Source organism: Sciurus vulgaris (genome assembly GCF_902686455.1).
Source record: "Sciurus vulgaris genome assembly, chromosome: 3".
Lineage (NCBI taxonomy): Eukaryota > Metazoa > Chordata > Mammalia > Rodentia > Sciuridae > Sciurus > Sciurus vulgaris.
Window position 1 is genome coordinate 103,098,242 of NC_136463.1, and position 12,275 is coordinate 103,110,516.

At 32.5% G+C, this 12,275-nt stretch overlaps 1 protein-coding gene across 6 annotated transcripts in view; it reads right to left on the minus strand.

Annotated features, from left to right (window-relative positions):
* The window catches only part of ORC4 (origin recognition complex subunit 4), a 125,200-nt gene that overhangs the window by 8,853 nt on the left and 104,072 nt on the right, over positions 1 to 12,275 (minus strand). For all 6 annotated transcript variants that reach the window (XM_079132475.1, XM_079132473.1, XM_079132476.1 and 3 more), the window contains 3 exons: positions 10,465 to 10,513; positions 8,545 to 8,696; positions 3,890 to 4,063 (listed from right to left, as the gene is read on the minus strand). In XM_079132475.1, coding sequence (XP_078988601.1) covers positions 3,890 to 4,063; positions 8,545 to 8,696; positions 10,465 to 10,513 — 375 coding nt within the window. The remainder of the gene's footprint in view (positions 1 to 3,889; positions 4,064 to 8,544; positions 8,697 to 10,464; positions 10,514 to 12,275) is intronic.

A 12,275-nucleotide genomic window follows, 5' to 3' on the forward strand; every position in this document is an offset into this window, starting at 1 on the left:
AATGGTTTTAGAAATTTGAAGACCAACAGTGCTTCTGTGCATGGAACTTAAAAGAAGTCAAGCAACTTCATGAAGTAGGATTCAGTGGAAGGTGTAGAACAGTTGGCACTGAAGAAAAAATGGGATGGAAAGAGAGCAGCCTCAGAGGTGGAAGAGATAAGGGTGTAGGGAAGATTGGCAATTTTTTTCAAGAAATCGTGTGCGTTGGAATAAGGATTTTTCCTTCTTATATTAAAAGGTGGGGCAGAAAATTGTTTGTTAGAGTTTTAACTGCATGTTTTTACTTTTCCACTGTAAGAAGATTCAGACATTAAGAATAAGTTCTAGTCAACTAAAATGAAATTTCATGCCTTTAGTGAAGGGATTATAGTAGTTAAAGCTCCCATTCCCTTTCAGTTGTTTATGTTTATAATTTTTCTTTTTCAAGGGGGTTCTTGTTCTTACAGATCTTCCATACATAAGACCAAATATCTTTTGGAAGTATGAAGGATAAACATAAAATAGCTATATATGTATTATATGTGTGTATACATATTACATATATATGTATGTAAAATTTTTAGTTTTTTCCCCACAATCTTCAGAATTGAGTATATGTTAAAAATTTAAGAAATAAGTAGCTAATTAGAATAGGCAATGTATAGTCTTGGCTTCTGGAATTTTTCTTCTTATTGAATCACTTATACGGTTGATGTAGTACAATTAGAACACTTAGAAAAACTAAAAAAAAAATCATCTGAGACAAACATAACTGATGGAAGACACTTTGTAAAAATTCAATTATTTTAAAAAAAGCATATTTGCCTTTTTTTTGAAGTTTTTTCAAAGGGTTATCTGTACTCTGCCTTCCAAATTTTGCCTCTATAATTTTAGTGCTCGTATTCTAAACTCTCCTTTTTGAAAGCTATCATCTTCTTTCCATAATTATTCTGTTTTTAAAAGAAGTTTACAACATCTATATGTGAGCCACTGCAAGGAAAAAAAAAAAAAAGCTTAACTTTTCATATTTTAATTTTCTAAATCCAATCTTTATTCAAACAACAAATTATTTGAAGATAAGGCTATTATCAACAACCACTTAAACGTAGCTATAGTATTTTGGGGAATTTCCCTTGAGAAGAACTGTAGTTCTTTTAAATGCTCTTTCCTAGGAATTCCTCTTACATTGCCATGCTGAGATGTAGTCTACTCTACTGACTTAATGATTCACTTGAGGAAGCAATAAAAGGAACCTTTAAATTAAGCAGTATGCTTAAGTTTAATCTCATACTGAAAATATTTCTTTATTATTTAAGAAATATTTATTATATATTTCTTTTAATTTAAACTTGTAATTTAAAAACCTAGTAGACAGTCACCAGTGACAGAAAGGAAAGTTCCCCTAATGTAGCCTTCCCTACTGCCAGCCCCACAGGGACTCTGGCTATGGTGTTGAGAGATTTTTTTCTAGGGAAATTTATTAGTATATCAAATGAAAATGGCACAAGAGGATTGAAGTATGGGAAAAAAATTAGAATTATGAAACACAAAACGTACAACTAATACTCATCAATAATTACAAAAAAACACACCTCTAGTGGTGCTAGTTCTATTTTATGAGACTAAAATGCAAGAATTTCAAAAAGGTAAGACAATGGTACCTACCAAAGACCCCTAAGTTTTGGGAATACAGGGTCTGCAACAAAAGACCAAAAAACTAGGATTAAGTAACCCTACTACCACATGGTTACTATTTTCAAAGGCATCTGGAGATGGGCTTCGCCAGTAACCGCCATCCTCCTCCTCCTTGTTTATACTCAGTCCTCCCTTCATATCTGCAGGAGACTGGGTTAAGGACATCCCACAGACAAACAAAATAGAAGGATGCTCAGGTTTCTCATATAAAATGGTAAATACTTGTATATTATCTACGTACATTCCTGTATACTTTAAGTCATCTCTAGATTACTTACAGTATTCAATATAATGTAAATGCTATGTAAATATTTTTCATACTGCATTGTTTAGCTAACAAGAAATAAAGTTCTGTACATGTGCAGTATAAGTGCGATTCCCCCAACTTCAAACTTTTCTGTCTGTGGTTGAATCTGAGGACTCAGAAACCACAGACACAGGTCAGACTGCATCCACTTCAAGACACTCAGAATGTAAAGTAGCTAGGAAAGACAGAAAGATGGGTGGGTGAGGATACATACGGTGAAGTTTAGGTTACACAATCACCAAAGGAAAACCTGGGAAATCACACACATATTTAAATACTATGAAAGTATTTTCTTTTAAAAAACACATTGCTGGAAGAAGACAAACAATTCAGAAGTTGTAGAAAATGAAAGTCTATGAGAACCTGAAAAATGACTTTAAAGGCTGGAGATCCAAATGTTGGATTTATTCCAGACCAAACAACAATGTGGGAGTACCTAAAATAAAGGTTCCTGTAGAATTATATCCTACAATTAGAAACAGTATCAACACTGCCTGAGCTAATTTAACAGAATGATATGAGTTCCAGGCAAGATTAAAGTGGAATGGAGAGTTGGACCCACATAATTTATCAAGCCACAATGTTGAATTTTAAGAATAAAATCAGCAATTCTACATACAATTATGTATAGCTGCATCAGGAAAACTAGTGGGGAATTATGAATGGGAACAAAGTTTGAATAAGTAAAATAAGGTTTGAACCTTTTAATAAAGTCTACAATGTTATAAATATACTATAGTAAAAAACCAGACAGGGATAGAAAGGAAATTTCTACTTTTTACCATGTACTTTTCTATAATAATTAAATTTTGTAGTGAACTTTAAGAGCAAATAAATATAAAATTCTTAACTATGGCACTGAAATTTAAGACTACAGTAAAAGAAATATTATCTAAAATAATTGCTTTACCATGAACCAATATTTTCAGAGCTAATGAATACAGAAAGCATAATTCTAATCAGAAACCTAGTTGTCATTATTCAGTTGAATTTAGAATTATAGATCAATTTTTCCCAATTCTTTTAGAACCAAGGTCTCTAATATTTTCCACTCTTATTGGATGTATACTTTCCAAAGATTGTACCATGAAGAAATTATTAAAAATAACAATTTTTTTTTATGGTTTTAAACAGCCACTTAACACACTCCCTTCTCTTCTCTCAGGTAACTGAAACTTCTAGTCGACATAAAATTAAACTGATGATAGTCTTAAGATGATATAACAATGGTTTAACTAAGTGAGGCTATTCAGTTTAAGCACAGGCAAATTTAGAGTTTATAAGGTTCAACAAGGTGTTAAAACAACACCTGGACCTTTGTATCAAAGATGCTCAGGGTTCCAAGGACCCTACGAAGAAATTTACCAGTGTAGAAGAGAGGTAAATCAGCTTGGATTGCTTCTTAATAATCCAATGAGACAAAAATTGAAGTTGTATATGAAAATTTGAAACAAACACATTAGCATAGAATACGAAGGAATATGAACACAGTATTTTGCTAAAGTTGTATAATATGGAGACTAAATATTTAATTACGTAAATTCACTAATAAAATTGTTTAAAACACACCAAGATAGAGATGAAACAAAAACTTGACTGAAAGTTAACTTGAAACTAACTACTGACATTAAGTGCTAAAGCTCAAATGTGCAATTCTTTTGCAAAACAGGAATGAATGCAGGAGACGATGACATTTCAATTGCTTTTCATGAGAAGAAAAGAATGCATATAATTTCCATTCTTCCAGTCATCAAAGTAGCATTAGAAGCTCTGTGTTAATTTATAAATTTTTAAAATTTGTAATTTTAATTGCTTTAAATCATATACCAAGACACATAAACTATTTTGACATTACTATTCATATACCAAGACATACAAATTATTTTAACATTACTGCTTTTAAGTTACCTGAACATTCTCATTCCACTTCTCAGCAAAATGCTTATCTGAAAATTCTTCAGGTAGTAATAACTGTTCTTTAAATATTTTTACATACTGTGGAAAACCAAATGAATTCATTAAATGTATCTGCCGATGAGAAAATCGTGACTTCACTCTTTTTTCTAAGAGTTCCAAAATGTCCTTAAAAGGAAACAGAAATCCCTGTAAGATGCCTATTTATAAAAACATTACACCCATGTTAGAGCTACAAGTGTATTTTAATCTATACTTTAGCAATACTTATTCTGTATAGATAGTTAAGCATTTAAAAAAATTTAATGGAAACTAAATAATCCCCTTCTAGGCACTGTTAGGCTTGGTGATGCTGTGCCTTCTTCCAACGGTACTCTCAGATGTGTAACACTCCAAGACCTACGATGATGGCTAAATAAAAATTCATGACTATTACTGAATAGCTAGCTATATGCCACAATAACATCAAGTGTTTCAATAAGGAATTCTATACATTCTATGAAAAGTTCAGATACATAATTGAGATAATAAAATGCAGTGAGATTTACTACCATTCATAAAAACATAAACATCTTCTTCATGGTCTTATATAACAAAGATTCAAGAAGCATACTGATGTTTATAAACTGAGCAAAGTTCCATTTGTTAAACTACCTACAAAGTTAAGTTACTGTGATAGGAAGATGGAATCAAGGATAAAAGAGGAAATGGGTGGGAATGCAGCATGATATTGGTAAGTTACTCTTCTTTTGGCTTTTTTATAGTGATACTTTTAGAAATATTTGTATTTATGATGTTTTTCCTTAAGAAGAAATGAGGAATCAAATTTACTGTCAATGAATAGTAGAAACCAAAGATAACTAATATGTACTACTTGTAAAGACATAGAAAGTTTTCTTAGATGAAGGAAAGATTTCTACAAAGGTGGTACACATTCAAACTATACAAAATACCCAAAGCACAATAGTTTATGCTCTCTTCTTAAGTAATATAGATGGGCAAAAACTGTCATTCCTAACTCTACTTTTAAAACTGAACTTCAGCCACCTTTCAAAAGATCTAAGTACCAAAAGAGAAATGACTATGGAACAGTATGGAGGTATCTCAAAAAATTAAAAAGAATTACCATATGAGCCAGCAATCCTACTTTAGGGTATGTCCATCTCCAAAGGAAATAAAATCAGCATACCACACAGATACCTACATGCCCATGTTGACTGCAGTACTCTTCACAATAGCTAAGTTATAGAGTCAGAATGGGTACTAATCAATAGAGGAATACATAAAGAAAATGCAGTATACATACACAGTGGAGTATTAGCCATAAAGAAAACTGAAATCTTGTTATTTGCATCATAATGGATAGAACTGGAGGACATTAAGTGAAAAAAGACTGATACAGAAAGACAAATACTACATGTTCTGTCTCACATGTGGAAGCTAAAAATGTCAGTCTGAAAGCAGAATAGTGATTACCAGAAATTGAAAAGGGGTTTTGTGGGTAAAAAAGGATGGCTGGATTTGATCAGTGTGTGCTAATATTCATGAACAGATATTACACTGAATCCCATTAATATGTACAATTAATAAGTGTTAATAAGAAACAGGAAAATTAAAAAAATTTAAACAGACATGAAAACATATCCACATAAGCATACATGAATGTTTACGGTATTATTCTTAAGTTTTAAAATGTAAATAATTCAACTGTCCAAAACCTACCGCATGAACAAATTGTGGCTTACCCATACAAGAGAATATTATTCAGCAATAAAAAGTAAAACAAAAAGAATTGTTATATATAACAAGTGAAATAAACTAGCCATAAAAAAACTCTATGTTATACAATTTAATTTACATAAAATGTCTAGTATAGGTGAATTACTAGAGATATAAAGTTGATTAATGGTTTCTTAGTGCTCAGGAGGAAATGGGGATATGGGGTGATTGATAAAGTGTACGGGACTGTGAAACTGGTGACAAATATATAACTATGAATATATAAAAATATCAATGAATCATATAGTTTAAATAAGTAAACCCTGTGGTAAATAAATTATACTTCCTTTTTTTTTATTGTAAACAAATGGGATACATGTTGTTTCTCTGTTTGTACATGGAGTAAAGGCATACCATTTGTGTAATCATAAATTTACATAGAGTAATGTTGTTTGATTCATTCTGTTATTTTTCCCTTCCCCCCAACCCTCCCACCCCTCTTTACCCTCTATACAGTACTTCCTTCCTCCATACTTGCCCCCCTCCCTAACCCTAACTCTAACCCCAACACTAACCCTTCCCTCCCCCCCATTATGTGTCATCCTCCACTTATTAGCGATATCATTCGTCCTTTGGCTTTTTGAGATTGGCTTATCTCACTTAGCATGATATTCTCCAATTTCATCCATTTGCCTGCAAATGCCATAATTTTATCATTCTTTATGGCGGAGTAATATTCCATTGTATATATATATGCCACAGCTTCTTTATCCATTCATCAATTGAAGGACATCTAGGTTGGTTCCACAATCTGGCTATGGTGAATTGAACAGCAATGAACATTGATGTGGCTGTATCTCTGTAGTATACTGATATTAAGTCCTTTGGGTATAGGCCAAGGAGTGGGATAGCTGGGTAATTATACTTCCTTAATGCTATTTGAAAAGGACTACCTATCCCCAAATAGGAACACTGACATGATATCTGAAGAAGTGAGAAGATTGGGTCTGATTATAGTATTCTCTCCTATGTATGAAGCTGAAATATTCTATAATAACATTTTTAAAAGGTGTAATGAGGTCTATAAATATAAAATTATATACCTCACCAGATGATTCTCCTAACAGCTATTAATAAGTCATGATATAAAGGAAATAACTTAAGTGATCAAAATGAGATTATGGCTCGTATAGGAAGGAGGACAGGAAAGATTAATAAAGTGGACTAGGAGGAAGGAAAGAGAACAAAATATCGCATATTTTTATACAGTCAAAAGTATAGTGCTAGCATAAGAATTAAAAAAGAAGGAGGTAGTGTTCACAGACAAGGGTATTCTACATTTATTTTCTATTAAGGAGGAGTTCTAAGTCAATTATACAGGCAGGTACTGAAAGTAAGAATTTAGAGTCTACATTTGAAAATGGAAAGAAAGAAAAGGAAGTAAAAAGATGTTTTGTGGTGGATAGTATTGATAGAAGTTGGCAATATGAGGATAAAAGAAAAAGGAAAACAAAAAAAAAAAAAGAAAAAACAAGAACTGTTCCAGAGGGGAAGAGGTAGCTTGATGGTAAACTTACTACTCTATCTATCCTTTTGTTCTCTCCCAATAAATGAAGATACACAAGGCAATCAGACTTGAAAAAACCATAGTTAAGAAATATACATAAAGAATAAGAAAAGCCTCTGATAACACTGATAAGGAGCTATGAACCTATTATTTAATCCTTCAAAGGCTCAAACCATGGGGCTGGGGTTGTGGCTCAGGGGTAGAGTGCTTGCCTAGCATGTGTGAGACACTGGGTTCGATTCTCAGCACCCCATTCTCAGTCGTTCATCAACAACTAATAAAAGCATTTTTTAAAGAAAGGCTCAAACCATTTGCTACTGCCACTTCCACCCAAAGAAAGATTTTGTTGTTCTTTTCTTGCCTTTCTTCCTTTTCTTTTGTTTTAGCAACTGCTGTCTTCAGTCCTTTAATACTCAGGTGCTTTTGGCCAGAAGGAATAAAAATATGTGGAGTAGCAGCCAGATGTTTTATGAAGGAGTCTTAATCTGAGGTAACACACCCTAAATAATAGAGCACAAGGGAAGAAGGTACAGAGACTGCCACTTCACAGAAAAACAACACTGGAAAGAGTATGATAACTCAGGAAAAAGTTTCTCTTTTCTAAAAAAGAAAATGAGCTAAAGGAAAGGAAAATAAATGGGTCTCACGTAAACCATCTAGGAATGGAGGGCATAAGGCTGGAAAAAAGCCATGGAGATATAAAGTGATTTTTAAATACACATTTCATCTTAATTTAAAAAGAAACTTCATACTGTAGAGTGTAAGGAGATAAACACAAAAAACCTGTGTAGCCTCCAAAGGTACAAAAGATTCAATGTGTATACAGCCTTCACAAAGTAAAGTGATCACACACCAAGACTACGCTTAAAAACCATTCTAAAATCCCTCGAGGAATAAACAAGCTTTACTGTTAACTGTTTGACAGAAAGAACCTCTTCTATTTATGGAGATATATACTTAGAAAACTGGGATAGTATAATCTTGAGTTGATTTCAAGCATTTTCAAAATATAATGCAGATCTAAATGTAATGGCAGAAACTATACTGATTTTTATAAAACAGATGAGATTATTTAACTGACTCTTTAGTAGCATTGTAGAAATTATACTTTTAGTATTTTTTTCCTTCAATGATTTCACTGGGAGAACAAATATATTAGTTATAGGCAAATGTAGTAACTGTAGTAATTTTAATCAACTTGTAAAACGTTGGATCAATGTACCCACTGGTGAAAAATGGGTATACTGGTTATACATATGGCTTCAAATGCCCAATGCCATGAGCTAGAAATAGAGACTGTGCCAGCAATTAAGCTTAAGTTTTCTGAACATTATAATCAATTGTTTAAAACAGAAAGACTTACCAATCTACATGTAAGGCCAATAACTGCAACTGGAGTCTGTGCAGACTGAGAAATGTCAAAAAGATTATAGAGGAGTGTTTGGTTTTTATGATGAGCGAAAAGATCAAATTCATCTAATATGAAGATCACTGGGCAACTGCTAGTACGATCACCTAAAACAGAGAACTTTTATGTTAAAAACATTTCTTAAATTTCCAAACTATTTACTACATTTCTATTATTTGAACTCAATTCAGCAAACACTGATAATCTACTTTGGGTCAGGCACTTAACAGTGCATAGATACTCATTCAACATGAAAAAAGTATTCACAGGACAAAAATACCCCCAATTGCTTTCAGATAGTTACTAGACTAGCAGACTGATGAAAAATGAAGAAAATCTTTTAAATGACTGAAGGCTGCAGTTTTTAATAATTATGTAAATGTAATACTTCTTTAATTATTACAAAATTAGCAAAAACTTTTCAATACCTATACAAAATTGAAACAATTTGGGATTAAAATACAGGGAGTCACTAATTAATTAACAAAACTACTGCTTTGAAAGAGACTTGTAAGCAAAATGCAAAATGTATTCTCCTGTGGAAATAATTTCTGTAAACACTGATTAGACAATGAAGTTTGATATAAGCAACTTAAATTCTTTTTAACCACAATTTTTAACATCTCAACAATGAGGGAAAGTTCACTATCCCTCTGGATATATTTTTCTCATTATAACATGGTACAAGAATCATTATTACCTTGGAATAAAATACTTCATCTGTATAAAAAAGTGAAATAACAATCTGGTAAGACGAGATTTACTCTAACAGATAAAACAAATAAAATAGCTTAAGTGGTTTAACACTGGCACTAAACCAAAGGGACATCTCAAAAGTCTACAAATAGACTTCTATAATAATACAGAAATTAGTATCTGGTAAAATATGGTACTATATATTAAGGAGGAAAATGGTTTATTCAAAGTTAGATCCTTACTTTACAATGCATACAGAAATAAATTACGAACAAAATATTAATGACAATTATATATACATTAAGTGCAAACACTGTTGTTTTCATAATCTAAAGGACAGAAAAAAATTCTACATAAATTTAACCATGTAAAAAATTTAAATCTTGTTTGTACTAAAAAATACAAATCAAACTTAAGGGAAAGGGGTAGGGGAAGAACTTGAATTTCCATAGGTAAATATGTAATAACCACCATGGAAAAAGGTAAAGAACCAACTAGAAATACATAAACCAGGGAATATCAGTGGTCAGTAAAAATATGAAATGATGAGCCTCACCACTAACAGAATGATACAAATCAAAGAACTAAATTATGCCAATGATTAAGAGAATTTTTTCCTATTATATAGGCAGATATAAAAATTGTTTTTCTCTATTATATAGGCAAACAATGAAAACTGTTCTCAAATACAATTAGAGGGTAATAGTTTGGTAATGTTACTTCTTTTAAATATGGTGCCTTATCACTCAGAATTTGACCAATTAAAATTTATCTAAGAAAATAAGTAAGCATAAAATTAGTAAGCATGTCTTACTAATTGTAAAAAAATCAGAAACAAAAAGTCCTTTATTGGTGACTAATAAATTATAGCACCTTTATAAGACACCATATGAGAATCATAAAAATTATGCAGATAAAAATTTACTGATTACAAAATGGTAAGTAAAATGACTTTATCCCTGGAATAAAGTTACATTTATCTAAGTATCTCTATCAAGGATATGTGGCAAGTGAATAAAAATAAGAAACCAATTAATTGATTTAATCACTACTGTAGGATTACAGTGATTTTTTTTTTAATTTCTATTTCTGCATTTTCAGTTTAGTATTACCTTCATAATTAGGAGTAAAAGTTAAAAACAAGAATATTTTCATACTGCTGTATGTGATAGTATTTACCTTTTTTTAAAGCTTCCAGAAGAAATGAAAGGTTTTCAGCAAAGCTTCCCTGAATAACAAAAAAAAGGATAACAAGTAGTATAATAAAGAATAAGATGGTTGACTCTTAGACTTATATAGAAACTACACAACTTTCTTTTCTAGCAAATTGTCACTGCCCAGACTTATGCAAGTGTCGCTATATTAACTATTTAAAACTTAAATGAAATACAAAAGCAAAGATAGCAAAGCAGTGAAAATGGCAAAAACTATGTAGTGTTTTAAATTTTATACTTTTTTGGATAAAATCTGTAAAAAATGTACAGATTTGCTATGATCTAAATACAGTGGGAAACCCATTTGTTCAAATACATGGGGTTCCTAAAAGTCTCTAGTTGGTGCTGCCAAAGAAATCACTATAAATTTTAATGAGATCCAAAAGGGAAGGCAGAATAAATTTGCTTGAAAATATTAGATACTGGTGCTTTCTGCTGTGGCTGTCCAGCCTACTACCAGCTCTGAGGCACCACCAGAGAACCTGGTAAGCTCATAGCTCTATTGACAACAGAGCTTGCCTTGGGGGCAGAGATATCTTCCATATGTGGACTTAGGAGATTCTGTATAGTAGACATCACATAGAGGGACTGATACTTGTATTTGGTGGCATTTTGGACAGGTCCTCTGCTGAGAGAAACTGCATCTTACTTTAGTCATAAGCTAATTACTGCTCAATTCTGGTTGCATATTTCAATATCAAGAAAAGTAGGGACAGAAGTTCCCAGAAATCTGTCCCTATGTGGGCATAGCTAGGGGGAATCTGATGGCCTGCTCCTGGATACCCATACTGAAAGCAACATCACACATAAATAACACAACTGTTATAGATACTGCATCTACAAAGCATCAGTTGCTCCCTGATAGAATGCACAGGACAAGATCACAGGTGAGTGCCACAGAAGGTAAGGCATTGATTGACCTCAGCCCTCACATCTCCTGGTGAAACACCAGGATTATACCAGTGTCTAAAGGGAGGATAAAATCTCTGGTCCGTGACAATGACTGAAATGCCCAGTATCAAAACTGTTTTCAAGTAATGAAACCAATATCAGTAGTACCTGAGGAAACCCACATTACCTGATAGGGGCCTATATGCCCATTGTTAAAATAACCACAGAGGGTGGACCCCATTTTCTTTGTTGTCTGGACCAAACCTGCCTGAACCACCAAAGAAACCATGTTCTTGTGGTTTCTCAACAGAGAAAGTGGGTCTCTCAGGCTCCAACATACTACATACTGCCAGAATCCATTAATCATAGCCAAAGAAGCCAAAGAGACTACACTATGAAATCCAGATGGAATCATACTCAACATTACACAACAAACCAATAACCCATGACACATCATTAGGAGAAGGCTATTTACTAAGGACTTCACATAAAGGTGGAAGATATATTCATCCCAGCAGATGTGCAGATCTCAACATAGAAACAAGAGAAATAGAAAAAACAAGACATAATATAAGACCTCCTAAAGTTCAAAACTACATAGAAAAAGACTCCAAAGATACCGAAGTGGATAAAATGCTGGAAAAAGAATTCAAAAGAATGACTTTCAAAAGGTTCAATGAAATCTAAGAGACTACAAATAGTTGAATAAATTAAGGAAGACAATGCAGTATATGGAATGAGCATTTCAAAAAAGATTTTGGAAAGGAACCAAATAAGAAGTCTTGAAAATGAAAAGTTTGGTAAGTCAAATAAAAACATAGTTGAATGCACCAACAACAGATTAGATAAAGCAGAAGAAATCTGATCAAACAGCTTAAGGAAAAT